We start from the raw sequence: 14,576 nt of genomic DNA on the forward strand, positions 1-14,576 counted from the left end.
CTCTCCCATTTTTTAGAATAAGTATATAGACCTTCTAAGATGTATGTTGTAAGAGAGTTTTTCTTTGAAAACAGGGCATTGCTATATGTTATAGTGAAGTCTCTCTCTCTCCTGTAGGTGCTGTCGAAATATCTGCCGCTCAGTTAGACCATGCGGGACGGTACACCTGCGTGGCCCGGAATGCAGCTGGTTCTGCCCACAGACACGTTACTCTCCACGTTCAGGGTAAGATGGAAGCCGAATAGAAAATACAGCCTGTCAGTAGGCATTGCCCTTTTAATACATGCATCTGCTGCAGAGTAATTGTGAGGCCAGACTGGACCATCACAACTAGTAGCTTGCTCAAGCGAGTTGTCTTGTGGCTGCACTGATTATTCACCAAGTCAGCCGCCACTCTGCATATTACAACTCTGATGTCTTGGACAGAGCCATCCAGTAAATGCTGTTCTATTTTTTTTCTTAAGATTTTTGTTTGCTTTCTTTTTGTTAAGTTAAAATGCATCTGTGATGGCAAACTGCATGAAGTGTAGACAGCCATATTCTGTACCCATACTCACATTGAGCATATTTGTTATGTGTAAGAGCAATCCCACTGAGCTCTTCATAAGGGCAGCAGAATGCAGCTCCTGCTAGGTCAACCTTCTCATACTAAAATTGCGTAACCTGAGAGTCTCTTCTCTTATTTTCTAGCCATGAAAGTTGTTCTAAACCGGTTGCATTTTGCTTTTGATTTTGTTCCCCAGAACCACCAGCTATTCAGACTCAGCCAGGGATACTGGACGTCATTGTGAACAATCCCGTTCTATTACCATGTGAAGCGACAGGTACCCCTCGGCCCGTCATAACATGGCAAAAGGAGGGCATCAATATAATCACCACAGGTATCCTCTTAAAGCCTATAATTCCAGTCTACTTTGCTGTATCACAAAAACTGATTTTCTCTTCCCTGAATATTAAAGTTAAATATAAGGAACCCATGTGCGTATACCTACCTACCTACCTACCTACATATATTTATGCTTATATTTATCAAGTTTTCTACTTTGCTTATGCTTGTTTTAGGCAATGGTTATATGGTGCTTCCCAGTGGCAGTTTACAGATTGCAAGATCAGCTGTTGAAGATGCTGGCACTTACATGTGCGTTGCTCAAAATCCAGCTGGCACAGCTCTGGGGAAGATCAAACTGAAAGTTCAAGGTAAGTCATCACTTAAACTCTTGTTGAAGTGATGTTTTGTAGCGATTGACAGATAAGGAATTTATGTGCACTTTCTGTTGGTCAAAACCCAGTTTTGAGCAACACAAATGGCCCTGATGCTTTCCCAGCTGACGTCCCACTGAATAGAGCCCGGGAAGTTTAGTCACTTTAGTAGTCTGTCTACTTCAGGAGTGAAGTAAGCTTTTAGGATTATTTTCACTAAGAACTGAGGTGTTGCATGCTTCTTACAACATATCATTCTTTTTTACATTTTCTTAATTCTTTTCCAGTTCCTCCTGTTATCAAGCCCCATCTCCATGAGTATGTTGTTCCTGTTGATCATTCTGTCACTTTGCAGTGTGAGGCTGAAGGCTACCCTGGGCCAGAGATCAGCTGGCATAAAGATGGGCAGCAGATAACAGAGTCCATCAGAAGGAGAGTTCTTAGCACTGGTGCTCTGCAGATTGCATTCGTACAGCCTGGCGACACCGGCCGTTACACTTGCATAGCGGCAAACCTGGCAGGGTCAGGCAGTTCCAGCATGGAGCTCGTCGTGCACAGTAAGTGGAACTGGAAAGAAGCAACATATATTGGGCCTTTATCATGGCGTGAAACTACAGAGGATTAGGAGCTAGGATTTAAGGGAGAAATTCAGCAGAATTCTGCTCCTTAGGGTGTGATACTTATAAAGGGATTTAGGAGCATGTGGTTCACAATAGCAGCCAATTGCTTAGATTTAGGAACACCATTACATTTTTTGTTAATTCAGTTTCCACTTTGTTACAGGTATTCCACACCTTTCTCTGACACAGTTAATGCTGGTCACTGCTAGGTTCAGGAAACTATAGAGAAGATTCAAGCAATGGTTTCCTTATTTCAGTATTGTACATTTTTACATTAGTGCTTGGCTAATACATAGAGCTAATATATATTTTTTTCACCTTCTCACAGTTCCACCCAGGATCCGCAGTACCGAGGCGCAGTACACAGTCACGGAGGATTCCCAGGCTGTTCTGTCTTGTGTGGCTGATGGGATTCCAACGCCAACGATAAACTGGAAGAAGGACAATATGCTGTTAACGGATATAGCAGGAAAATACAGGGCTGTGCCGGATGGAGACCTCATTTTGGACAACGTTGTTGTAAGTTGCCTTTATTTAAACTATGACTAGACTGGTTTGAAAGTAATAAGAAGAAACCTTACTCCTCTATGTTTTCACCAATTTCTGGATTAGTCTGTTTTGTTTTGTTTTGTATACATGTTTTTATATGTATCATTTTCCACTAAGGAGTAAAATATCTGAGAAAAATTGATACTTTCTCCAGAAGGGCAAAAATGAGTGTAGGTCATCTTTCAAGCTGGGAGGAATCAAGAGAGTTCAGATAAGCATTTCTACTGAATGCTGGTTTCAAACCTTTTGAGATTCTCATGTCATTACAAGTGGTGATGTTGTATAAGAATATTTCACTGTTGAAACTTCCCCCAAATTTTTTCTTTCAGCCTGAAGATTCTGGCCATTATACTTGTATTGCTAACAATGCTGCTGGAGAAGACACACACACCGTCACCCTGATGGTTCATGTACTCCCAGCTTTTACTGAACTGCCTGGAGATATAGCTTTGACTAAAGGAGAACAACTCAGATTAACTTGCAAAGCAACTGGGATACCTGTTCCCAAAATAACGTGGACCTTTAACAATAACATCATTCCAGGTGGGTAACACTGGATCTTACTGGTCATTCTCCTCTAGACTTTTTTCCCCACACAACACTGCTATTAGTTTGAGGGTAAGGGAAAAATAATCTGAGAGATAAAGAACTTGCTGGGCAGTGATTGTGTCAGGAAAAAGTGTATTTTCAGCATTATGCAATCATGAAATTAAATTGTTGGAGACACTGTAACTAGAGACACTCTAACTGTAAAGAAGATAATTAAGAAACTGTTTCTTCTCTGTAGCCAGCAGTGTAACACATTAAAAACATTCAGTATCTGATGATACTTATTGAGCATCCAGCAACCAAGGATATTTTTCTCAAATATGAATAAAACTTCAGCAGCTTATAGAACGCAGATGCTCAAAGCTTGAAATTAAGGGTCAAACTAAGTGAATGCACGTGTATAGGCCAGGAAAGGCTGCAAATGTCACAGCTGTGGCCAGAGCCATCTCAGAAATGAAATGTATAGTGCCACTGAGCCATGCTGCTGAATAGCACTGTAACTTAAACAATCCCATGAAATATCAGTCACTGAGATGTATATTTTTAAAACCCTTGAAGTAGTCCTTTAATGTTTGCTCTCCCTTCAGCACAATATGATGATATAAATGGACACAGTGAACTTGTTATCGAGAGAGTATCTAAAGATGATTCTGGTACCTATGTATGCACGGCAGAAAACACAGTTGGCTCAATCAAAGCTATTGGATTTGTGTACGTCAAAGGTATGTATAAATAACAGCAGCTGTGAGAACAATCAGTGAGTTTTCTGCAGCCCTCTGTTTTCGTAGTATTTGATACCTTGTCTATAGCTAAATGAAAAAAAAAAATCAGGCTGAAGTTCACACTTCAGAAAGTCTTAAAATCGGAGGTGATTGATCCCTACCAGCAGTTTCATTAAGGGCATTTTGCTCTGGCTCTGCTCTTTGCTTGCCATCCCTTGCTTTTTCAGAGCCTCCAGTCTTCAAAGGGGATTATCATTCTAGCCGAATTGAGCCCCTGGGTGGCAATGCGATGTTGAACTGTGAAGTCAGAGGAGATCCACCTCCAACCATCCAGTGGAGCCGAAAAGGAGCTGGCGTTCAGATTAGCAACAGGATCCGGCAGCTTAACAATGGTTCGCTTGCTATCTACGGCACTGTAGTGAGTCACTTCCCTGTTACAGTGAATTTGTGCACTGCACTTAATAAATTCCACATCATATAGTTTTGAAAGAGTAAGGCTATATATTTAATCCACTTTTGCTTTTTAACTGTAACAGATACTGGTTTAAGTCAGAGTACAATGCTCTGCTCAAATTACTGTGACAAGAAACACAGAGGACTGAGATTCCTTTTAATTGTCAGAAAGACTGAATTTACATACTAATCTTTCGTGTGTGAAATCCTGGTCATGCCCCACTAAATGGGAATTTTGACTTTGACCTTAAAAGAACCTGCGTTCTGTCCAGTCAGGTTGGTTAAAAAGCAATTGGATTCTCCAGGTACAAACCTTCTGGCAGCCAAATTCTTAATATGAGTGATAAGACCTTTCCACCTTCCTTTCCCCCACCCCCAGATCTCAGCCCTGTATTTTGAAATGGGGTTAAAAACAGCTTCTTCAAGTTTATTTAAACAGGGGTTTTTTGATCCTCGGAATTAAGGAATTGAGGGAAATTAAAAAAATGGAATAATAACAGCAAAAATAATTCACAATATCAGCAAAAAGGTGGGATACTTCAGAAGCTACCAGTGTGCCTCTTAAGATCCAGTGCATGACATGTTGTAGTACAGAAAATTCACTTACATGAGATGCACTGAAAAGCAAGATCCTCATTGCATATGCGTTGACAAATTCCATGGCTACTTGCTTCTTGTTCCTTAGAACGAAGATGCTGGTGACTACAAGTGCGTGGCTACCAACGATGCTGGCGTGGTGGAACGCAGTCTGACGCTAACACTTCAGAGTAAGACTCAAAATACTAAGTTTAATGCCACTAGATTGGAGCGATAATCTACATTTGGATATGTGTGTGCAGCTCCCATTGAAGTTTGGGGGGAAGACAGTCAGAATTACTTTTTCACTGGTGGTAGAATTTCTAAACATCCCTTTTCTGTTATAGCCTCAAGCAGTATGAAATTTGTTACTTTTGTCTCAGTTGCTTCAGAAGATGATAACAGTATCTTCATGCAGGTTTTATGAAAAGCAACACATGTTTCAGCACTATAGGAAGACTCTGCTCAAACAGTCAGGCCTCAGTCCCACCTTAGGTCCTCAGGTTGCTTTCACATTAAAAATAGCCCATCATTGTCGTTTCAGCTGGCACATATCCTGCCTTTTGGCAATGGAGTATTTGATCTCAGAAAAATCTTGAACCTGTATTCCTCTGAAGATCAACAATAGTATTTTACTCCAAATTAATGACTAAGATTTTTTGCCTTCTCTCAGACCAGACTTTTATTTAATATTCATTACAGTGAAAATACTTACCAATCTGCTGCTGTCAAGTGACAAGTCTGGTGGGCCTGAAACATCCCCCTCCTTTTTTTTTTTTTCCAGGTCCTCCAGTCATTACTATTGAACCTGTAGAGACTGTTGTTGAAGCTGGTGCCACAGCAATGCTGAACTGCCAGGCAAACGGAGAACCACCACCAACCATTGAATGGTCCCGCCAAGGTCATCCAGTCGTGAGCAACGAGAGAGTGACTGCCCTGTCTAATGGCTCCTTGCGTATCGTTGCAACACAGAAGGAGGATACGTCTGAATATGAGTGTGTAGCAAGGAACCTAATGGGATCTGTTCTTGTTAGAGCACCGCTGACTGTCCAGGGTAGGTGCACAGTGTGTAGGATAGTGCTGTCAAGCTGGTAGGTTCCAGCATTAGTTCAGAATAAATATGAGCAAGATTTTGTCTTATTCCTTCCATATACACAGTAGGTGCATGTTAACCTAGTTTGAGATGTCAGTGGGGTTCTGCTTCAGGTAATCTAGTTCCTTCTGTAACGCTGTTATGCTCATCAAGCTGCATGAGACAGAAGAATGTGAAGGAATGAGAGAGAAAAATAATGAGAGGATCTTGAAATAGATCCCATCCTCGGAATATGTTTCATAACTTAATTGTACCTCTAGTCTAAAGAAAAGCATTCAGGAGCATAAGCAGTAACTATTTCAGAGCAGCTGAAGTATTCTGTGAACTGTGGTAAGATATTTCTGCAGTAATGAAGAATTGAAGTGAGCTGGATTTCCAGGTATGGCTTAGGAAGTGTAGTTTTCACTTTGCTGTATCAGTCTAAGAGAGTTAAAACCATAAGTACGTGCTACAAACAAAGCATCGTTTTTCCCGTTGCAGTGCATGGTGGATTTTCTGACTGGTTCGAATGGCGACCTTGCAGTGTAACTTGTGGTCAGGGTGTGCAGGAGCGGATCCGTCAGTGTAACAACCCTCTCCCGGCAAATGGAGGGAGGCGTTGTGAGGGGCCCGCTACAGATGTACGCAGCTGCCACAACAAGCCTTGTCCAGGTATTTCTTTAATGAATACATTTGCCTTAAGTTAAGTGCCCTAGTAATGGACATGTGACCAGAGATCTGCATGACAGATTGATTAACAGTGTGGAATTCATTTGACTTTTGAGGAAGGAGCAAACTTTGGTAAATACTTTAAAAATATATTTTAATTAAAACTGTGGGCTTTTGTATTACTTAGTGGATGGCAACTGGTCGGAGTGGAGTCTTTGGGAAGAGTGTTCTAAGAGCTGTGGACAAGGTAACAGGACCAGAACCAGAACCTGCAGTGACCCACCAGCTCAGCACGGCGGGAAGCCGTGCGAAGGCAGCGCTGTGGAGTCAGTCATGTGCAATATTAGGCCTTGCCCAGGTAAGAGAAGATTGGTTTAGAATCAGTTGCGTAAGCTGCTTTTCCTATAGATTTCTTTTTTTTCTCTAAGCCTGTATTCTCTCATCTTTTTCCAAATTATTAGATTATAAAAGAGATTAACCTCTCCAATTTTATCTGTAGTAAAATTGCCTGTAATTTATTGAATGGCTCAAGCTCCTGGAAACAGGAGTCACAAGAGTAAATGCAAGGAATGTTTTCAGATTCTCCTCTTTTTCCCCAATGAAAATGTTAATTTTGTATTTCAGTGTTTTTCAAAGTGTTTATTACCATGTGCTCACAGAGTAAAACTCGCTTCTCTAAATCTATTCTTCAAAGCCAATTAAGATGAAAAGAGAATAAATAAGTAGTGCAAAACATGATAATGAATAGCTTAGGACATTATCAGTACTTTTTTCCTGTGTTCTTTAGACTTTCAGTAATGAATTTCTCCTCGCTAGCTGTATGTTAAGGTTTCCTTCCTGTCTTGGTACTACTTGCTGTGGTTGGCAGGATGTGGTTTATTCACAGCCCTTCATCAATGACTTGTTTCCTTCTATACAATTTTTATATTGCCCATTTTCCCTTTCTCCCTGACTTTGCTACCACCAGGATGCCAAATGTTCGTCCACAGGCCAATTTCTCTAGATCCTGGCAACAAAATGAGTTCTGACTCCTGCATCCTGGTAGCTGCTGAAGCTGGTGGGCCAGCTTTTAGCCAGCTGAGACCATCAGCCTAGTACAAGACAGTCAGATTCAGGTAACTTAGGAAAACACCAGGTTCGATCAAGCCCTTCGGTTCTGCTGTTCTGTTTGCAGTCAGGTGAAGTGATGTATTGAGGAAACAAAAAGGGAAGAATTAATCTCTCTTTGGAAACTGTTGATCTGCTTCAGCTGTTCTTCCAGGAGAAGGTTTTTCAAAGGCTTATTCAGAATATTTAATTCATTGCTATTAAAGAAAGTGGTTTTTTTTTTTGCCTCAGGCTGAGCAGCTGTAATTGCAAGTTAAAGCAGCTGTATAGTTCGGACAGTTTTAGAGCTCTGCTGTCTTTGCAGTTGATGGTGAGTGGAGCTCTTGGCTGCCATGGGGTCCTTGCAGTGAGACGTGTGGGAAAGGTACTCAAAGCCGGCTGAGGCTCTGCAATAACCCTCCCCCTTCGAACGACGGATCGCGTTGTGAGGGGTCTGATACGCAGACGCAGGTTTGCAACAAGAGACGCTGCCCAGGTAAGGTGCCAAGAGAACAACGGCAAACTTGTCATTTCCTTTCCAAATTCTACTTGCTTTCTGTCTAAAGCTGTAAGTTCGAAATCTGTAATCCCTGATCAAATTCCAGTCAAACCTTTTATTCTCACTGGCCCGCTACTTTTAATGTTTGTCTATAGACCTAACGAATGGGATTTCTTCTGCTACGCTTATGTCCCTTCCTTTCGCCTGCCACTGTGCAAAAGCGGCATTGTAAATCCGTGGCAGTTAAATTATAGATATCCTAAGCATTTCTTTTTTGATTTTTCCTACTTTTTGTTATTAGTTTATCCTTTTCTTCCACATTTCAGTGAGTCCATCACTATTGAACAGGAAAGGTCGCRTTTTTGAAATAAGACCTCTGTATTTGCCTCAGCGCAGGGGTAACTTGAGGGAAATTTCATGAAGTGGAATATGCAGCAGTTCAGACTAGATCCTGCCAGCTTCATTCAAAGCGCGTACATTTTGGCTATGACGAATCCTAAGCCGGGTCTTCACTGTATCTATCGACTCGTAGAAACTGAAACTGTAGAAGTTGAGCAACTGAGGGCTTGATGTCACACGTATGTGACTAGAGGTCCCGCTGGCTGAGGAGGGTACTGCTCGCAACCTCTTTGCTGGTAATTGGCCTCTTGGCTCCTGATTCAAGTGCTCACACATAACGGTTTCTCTCACTATGGCATGTGAGAGCAAAGACCCTTCTATTCAACTGCTTAAACCTAAAATAATTCAGAAATAACTCACACAAGCAGCCGAGCCAGTGAAGGGAGGGAGAAGAAGGTGGTGCTAATGGTTAGCTCTTCAGACGGTACAGCTGCAGCCAGAGGAAGATGCATGGGTAAGGACTGGGGCTTTTTGGACGGCACTGGTGCTGGCCTTCTTCCCAGTGGGGTAGTTTCAGGGACTAGTTTGTACATGGTTTGACTTGCTTACAGATAATTAAAAACGTGGGAGTGACTGAACATGAGGACTCAGTGATCCCTGGCCATGATTCTAGTTAGCCTCACAGGTCATTTAAATGACAAGCCATGCTTCCCTCCAGCTTTCACTCCTGCAAATCCCTATGTATTGGAGATGTCCAACAGCTAAGGAGTCAGAAACATCCTACAGTAAGTTTTGTCCTGATGTAGCACTGATTCATGCCTTTCTAACCAGTGGACGGGAAGTGGGCTGCGTGGACCAGCTGGAGCTCCTGCACCGTATCCTGCGGAGGAGGCAGCAGGCAGAGAACACGCCACTGCTCAGACCCAGCCCCACAGTTTGGGGGCCACAAATGCGAAGGAAAYGACATACAAATTGATTTTTGCAACAGTGATCCTTGTCCTAGTAAGTGCTTTGGGTGCAAGCGGTACTAGATACCTGCCGAGGGTGAAAGCATCTCTTCATTAGGCAGCGTGACTGGGATTTTTTAAGCATCAGCTGCTAGGAGGACAAACCAGCAGGTGCATAAGCTGCTGCTGGACTGTCAGAGGCCGTGTACCTCTGTAAAGGTACAACTGTCCTGTCTGATCTCTTTGTATCTCACGGTATAATCTAGCGAGTCACTTGGTTTATAATATAAGCTTCCTGCTTTTCTTTATTAGTCAATTAATGAACTACAACATTCCAGAGTTGATTAATGTACTCTGAGAAACAGCTGAATGCTGGACAAGATAACTCTCCTAGATCTTGATCTCTCTGATTTTTGCTTTTCTGTCTGATATTTGCTATGAGATTACTTTAGGAAGAACAAGTAGAATGAAAAGTTACTGTCCAACGGGGATGTTTTCCTAGCCTGACTGTCCGTTTGGAGTATCTGTCATTAAGAGGAAGACGGATAAAATCTGACTTCTGTTTTTCCAGTCCATGGCAACTGGGGCCCGTGGAGCAGCTGGGGAACTTGCAGCCGAACGTGCAACGGGGGTCAGACGCGGCGACACCGGACCTGTGACAACCCTCGCCCTGGCAGCGGCGGCAGGGCGTGCGCAGGGGCCGACATGCAGATCCAGAGATGCAGCACTGAAACGTGCCCTGGTGAGCGCTCAGCCTAGCAGAAAAATTCAGTGCAGCTTTTGCTAGAGTACTTCAGGGTGTACATCATGTACATGAGATTTTCGTATTATGAAAGAAATATGAAACATTTCTATGATTATTGCCAATTTCGGACAACCTAATAATCCACTCACTTTTTTTTTAATGACTCTCACCCTACCATGATTTTCCTTTTCATGTGTTAGATTTTACCGGAATGAGGTAGAATAATCCAAAACAGGAAACAGCATATGCAAACCTTTCCTACACTTAGTAATTCTACTTACTTTTTATAGTAAGGACACTTTATGAGGGTCCCGGTGAACTCTTACAGTGTATTCCAGGAGCAGAATATGTCGCAGGGAAAAAACAAGTTTTTTCAAGTCACATGGTTGAAATCAAAGCAGGATCAAAGCAGTTTAGTGATTTATTAGCAACGTGTTATTAATGGGCAGTGAGCTCACACATTCAGCATCAGCAAAACGACAGGCAGACCACAATGCTAGAGACTTACTAAACACCTGCAAATGTCTAGACGCCCTTTTATAACTAATCCCGGAAAGTCCAAATCCCCGCTCTGCGCACGCAGTCACGCTGATGTGCCCCGCTGCCGGGCCAGGCGCCCATCCGCTCTCCCGGGTGCACAGGTTTCCCTCCGCACACCCGTCCTCCTGCAGCAGGGGCTGCAGCTCCATGAATATCGGCGCCCCTTTCTGCGCTCCACTGACCCACCCGCTGGGGAAGCCCCCCCCGCGAGGTCACGTACGCRCACCCGCTCTTGTGTGTGGTTTTTTTGTACCGTTCCATCAATTTGACCCCTATGCAATCTCAGATGTTTTCTTTTTAGTAAGAAAGACGCTCAGACCTCTAACCAGGAACGGTCTCTGTTTGGTGAGACCACGGAAACGTGTGACAGGCGATTCTGAACAGACGGCTCCTCTTTGTGAAGTGCCGCCTGACGGGTCTGAATGCCTGTGGCAATGGCTTTCAGCTGTGAAATCTGTTCCTGTGTGGCCTGGTATCCTGCGGGCAGTCACCCAAAGCCAGCCCGGGCCAATTCCTTGCCCCGTGGACCTCTCCATAGCCCTGCCGCCCGGGGGCTTGTGCTGATGGTGCAGAGGGGCAGCCTGTAGTTGACACAGCCCAAAACCCTCCCGGCCAGCCGTAACGGAGTACCTCTGCAGTGTGGCGCGGGGGAGAATTCAGTCCAGCTCTTGCTAACCCCCCGACCGTTATAGTGGAAACGTTCCCTGGAAGAGCCTCCTTGTTTCCAGTACAGCCGATGTGCAAACACAATTTTAAGCGTTGTGTTTCTGAGGGGGGAAGTGTTCGAGCCTTCCCATGAAGGTGTTTTTGTCACCCTTTTTACTGTTTCTTTTCTCTGTCTCATTGGTTACATCACGAAGAAATGACGCTGAAGAAACTAAAAATGTCAAGGTGCTTTCTTCACTTTTTCTTTCTTCAGTGGATGGAAACTGGGGGCAGTGGCAAACATGGAGCCAGTGCTCTGCTTCCTGTGGAGGGGGAGAACAGACCCGAGTACGCCTGTGCAACAGTCCGGCACCGTCGAATCGTGGGCGCCCTTGTCCTGGCGACTCTTCCCAGATATCCCGGTGTAATATCCAAGCGTGTCCTGGTAAGCTGATCTGTAGCCCGCACACAAYGAGGATGAGAACGTGGTGAAAGCCTGCTGCGCTGCTAATGTGGCTGGCGCTCGCCAGGGTCTGGAGCAGTTTCCTGAGCAAGTAATGACGTTCTGTCAGCCCGAATCACTCGCCCAGCTTCGCTTGGACAAATTTGTTGTTGTTCTTGTAACCTGTTGTGTAGCACTAGAGTACACTGTCGGACAACTGTTGCTTTCTCAGAGGGAGGGCAGTGTGCTTCTGCAGTGCCTGGGGCGATTCCTGTGTTATCGTGCGTATATCTCAAATCATAGAGGATCCTATTTTTTGCAGGTTGTGTAATTCTTGTAGTTAATGTAATACATGCAGAAACACCCACAGAAGTCTGATTTCTTAAAATGCTGGGCGCTACTTCTGAATTTTCTCACCCCCCAAACGTGCGAGGGCAGTGTTTTCACATAGGGGCTTTTCTTTCCTTCCTCCCTCCCTCCCTCCCCTGCCCAGGTGGGCCCCCACGTGCTAAAGGAAGCGTCATTGGAAATATTAACGGTATTGAATTTGGAGTTGCTTTCCTGAATGCCACAGTAACAGACGGCCCTGACTCGGAAGCTCGAATAATACAAGCGGAGATTACGAACGTCCCTCGGAGCCTTGGTAGGTTACTTTCTTTCCCTCGAGCCAGGCTGACTTCTGCGCAGTGTCCGTTTTCACCGCTTCGTTTCATTAAGTGTCACTGAAGAAACTGATCCAAACTCTCTGTAGCCCTAGAGAGGAAAAGGGACTCTTCAATATTTACTTCTAATATATTAGTAGTTATAGAATCATTCCTCTGAATATACCAGTACATACTTATCCTGGTTTGTATTTTAAGGGTAATACTAGCTTGGATATTTGTCTGCATATTCAACTCCCTCTGACATGGGTCACACGCTTAGGGAAAAAGAAAGTCCCATGTTATGTTGCATTTCTCTCAGGTGCAGCAATGAGAAAGCTTGTTTCCATTCTGAGCCCGGTTTATTGGACGACCGCAAAAGAAATTGGAGAAGCAGTGAATGGGTTCACTCTCACCGATGCAGTCTTCAAAAGAGAAACGCAAGTGGAGTTTGCAACTGGTTAGTTACCTGTGATATCCCATCTCTTTTTCTATCCGATAAGCTTGATAAAGAGTGCGTTTATTAAAAAATACCACATAACCATTGCTGAATTTTGAGTGTTCTGCTTATGCCAGTATTTTTCAGAAAAACTATGGTATTCTGAAGCTTAAAATAACAGCTTTCAGAGCTTTAATTAGAAATATGTAATGTTTATATTACAAGCATGGCATGCCTTATAAATATACTAGCATAACATAACTGGTTAACGGATCCAGTTCAGATGTTGGATGGTTAACACAAGTCTCTAGTCAGGATGTTTTATAAATCAGCGTGCTCTTAAAATTCATAGGAGAGATTCTGCGAATGACTCATATTGCCCGAGGCTTGGATTCAGATGGAGCCTTACTGCTGGATGTTGTCGTGAGTGGCCACGTTCTGCAGCTGCAGTCGTTAGCTGCTATTAACGTGAAGGTAAAGCTGCTTCTAGAGACGGCACTCTTCTTGCCTTCGYGCAGACTTCTTCTCTGATCTGTATTAATGCAGCAGGCACAAGTCCTGAAAGCTGTTTTGCTACATGTGCTTTATTTTGCGTCTTGCTCAAAACACTAAGAGACATCATTGGGAACGTAGTTATTAGGCACTCAAGATCTTAGAAGTTAAAAGTGCTTCTTGGGCTAGTTTTCACAGGCAGGCATGTCAAGTGCTGCCTTTAATGGAGTTATGAAGCTGCAGCTTAAAACTAGTTTGGTTTTTTTGACTTTTCTAAGGAGGATACCAGCTCTTTATGCCAGAGCACCTTGCAAAAGTTTTTGACTAATACTGGTGATTTGTTTACAGCTACAATTATTTGTAGTCCAGCAGAGAAACATTCTGTGCGCTGATATAGTGGGAAAGACGGGGGCTTAACATATTCTGGATCAGGTTACATCACAGGGAATTTCATGTATTCTTATCAGACATGTTGTTGTGGTGCTGTGAATGATACGCTCCTTTCCCAGCCACAGTGCCAAAATTTTGTCTTGAGATGTCCGTTATGATGAACGGTCCAGTTATACGGTTCATCTGAATTATTTTACAGAACTTGCTTTTTCAAAGAACGAAGATTTCTCCAGGTCCTTTTTCAGGAATGGTTGGAGAGAGGCTGGTTTGCATGGCAGTAGGGTGGAAGGTGATAATCTCGCTACTGAATTGTTCCACCTGTTGGTTTGAGGAGATACTCTCTCCTGTCTATAGTGAGGTGGTTTCTGTCACTGGCCCTGTACTCCTAACAGAATGGTGACGTTCCAGAATAACTGTGTTTCCATCTTCTTGGTGTAGTATAAGCCTTAAATATTTTGGTAAGCCATGAAAGCCATCTGGCTTCATATAATATGTAGTATCAAAGTTTTGTTTTAGTATAAAGTGCTTGATAACTGGTTTTACTGTGAAGGAAAGAACATTCTTTAAAGTTGTTTTTACAAAGGTAGTAATTAGTTGGTGGCAAGTAGTTTATAAACATCCTACTATTAATGCTCCAGTACAGCAAATATGTTTAAGGTTCTTGACATATCGATATACTGTGATGTGTACCTTCCCCGATATTTATACCTTTTTTCCGTGGTGTAGTTTTTTTCTATTCGCTGTTTATTTAGCATGCTGTGGTCAGAATCTGACCTAGAATATAAAGAAAGTATTGTCAGTACTGCCAGACTGTTTCTTTGAAGAGAAATATAGCAGGTGCTGTTAAGATTCAACAGTTAAAATAGGAACCGGAGTGGAAAAAAAAAAAGAGTGGTGTGAAATACAATTTGTTTAGCTATTAAGAAGAAAAATCTTTTTTTAGAATACATCTCACCCTGTA

The 14,576-nt window shown here is 43.1% G+C and overlaps 1 protein-coding gene across 1 annotated transcript in view; it reads left to right on the plus strand.

Moving 5' to 3' along the window:
* The window catches only part of HMCN1 (hemicentin 1), a 189,280-nt gene that overhangs the window by 158,988 nt on the left and 15,716 nt on the right, over positions 1–14,576 (plus strand). Inside the window, exons 79-97 of the mRNA XM_026062720.1 lie at positions 118–225; positions 744–881; positions 1,063–1,197; positions 1,488–1,757; positions 2,149–2,339; positions 2,699–2,912; positions 3,506–3,640; positions 3,868–4,058; positions 4,779–4,860; positions 5,454–5,723; positions 6,243–6,413; positions 6,598–6,768; positions 7,822–7,992; positions 9,166–9,336; positions 9,853–10,023; positions 11,486–11,656; positions 12,147–12,296; positions 12,617–12,754; positions 13,086–13,207. Of these exons, the coding sequence (XP_025918505.1) occupies positions 118–225; positions 744–881; positions 1,063–1,197; positions 1,488–1,757; positions 2,149–2,339; positions 2,699–2,912; positions 3,506–3,640; positions 3,868–4,058; positions 4,779–4,860; positions 5,454–5,723; positions 6,243–6,413; positions 6,598–6,768; positions 7,822–7,992; positions 9,166–9,336; positions 9,853–10,023; positions 11,486–11,656; positions 12,147–12,296; positions 12,617–12,754; positions 13,086–13,207 (3,170 nt within the window). The remainder of the gene's footprint in view (positions 1–117; positions 226–743; positions 882–1,062; positions 1,198–1,487; positions 1,758–2,148; positions 2,340–2,698; positions 2,913–3,505; positions 3,641–3,867; positions 4,059–4,778; positions 4,861–5,453; positions 5,724–6,242; positions 6,414–6,597; positions 6,769–7,821; positions 7,993–9,165; positions 9,337–9,852; positions 10,024–11,485; positions 11,657–12,146; positions 12,297–12,616; positions 12,755–13,085; positions 13,208–14,576) is intronic.

The sequence above is a fragment of the Apteryx rowi genome, unplaced genomic scaffold (genome assembly GCF_003343035.1).
Source record: "Apteryx rowi isolate R43461 unplaced genomic scaffold, aptRow1 scaffold_100, whole genome shotgun sequence".
Lineage (NCBI taxonomy): Eukaryota > Metazoa > Chordata > Aves > Apterygiformes > Apterygidae > Apteryx > Apteryx rowi.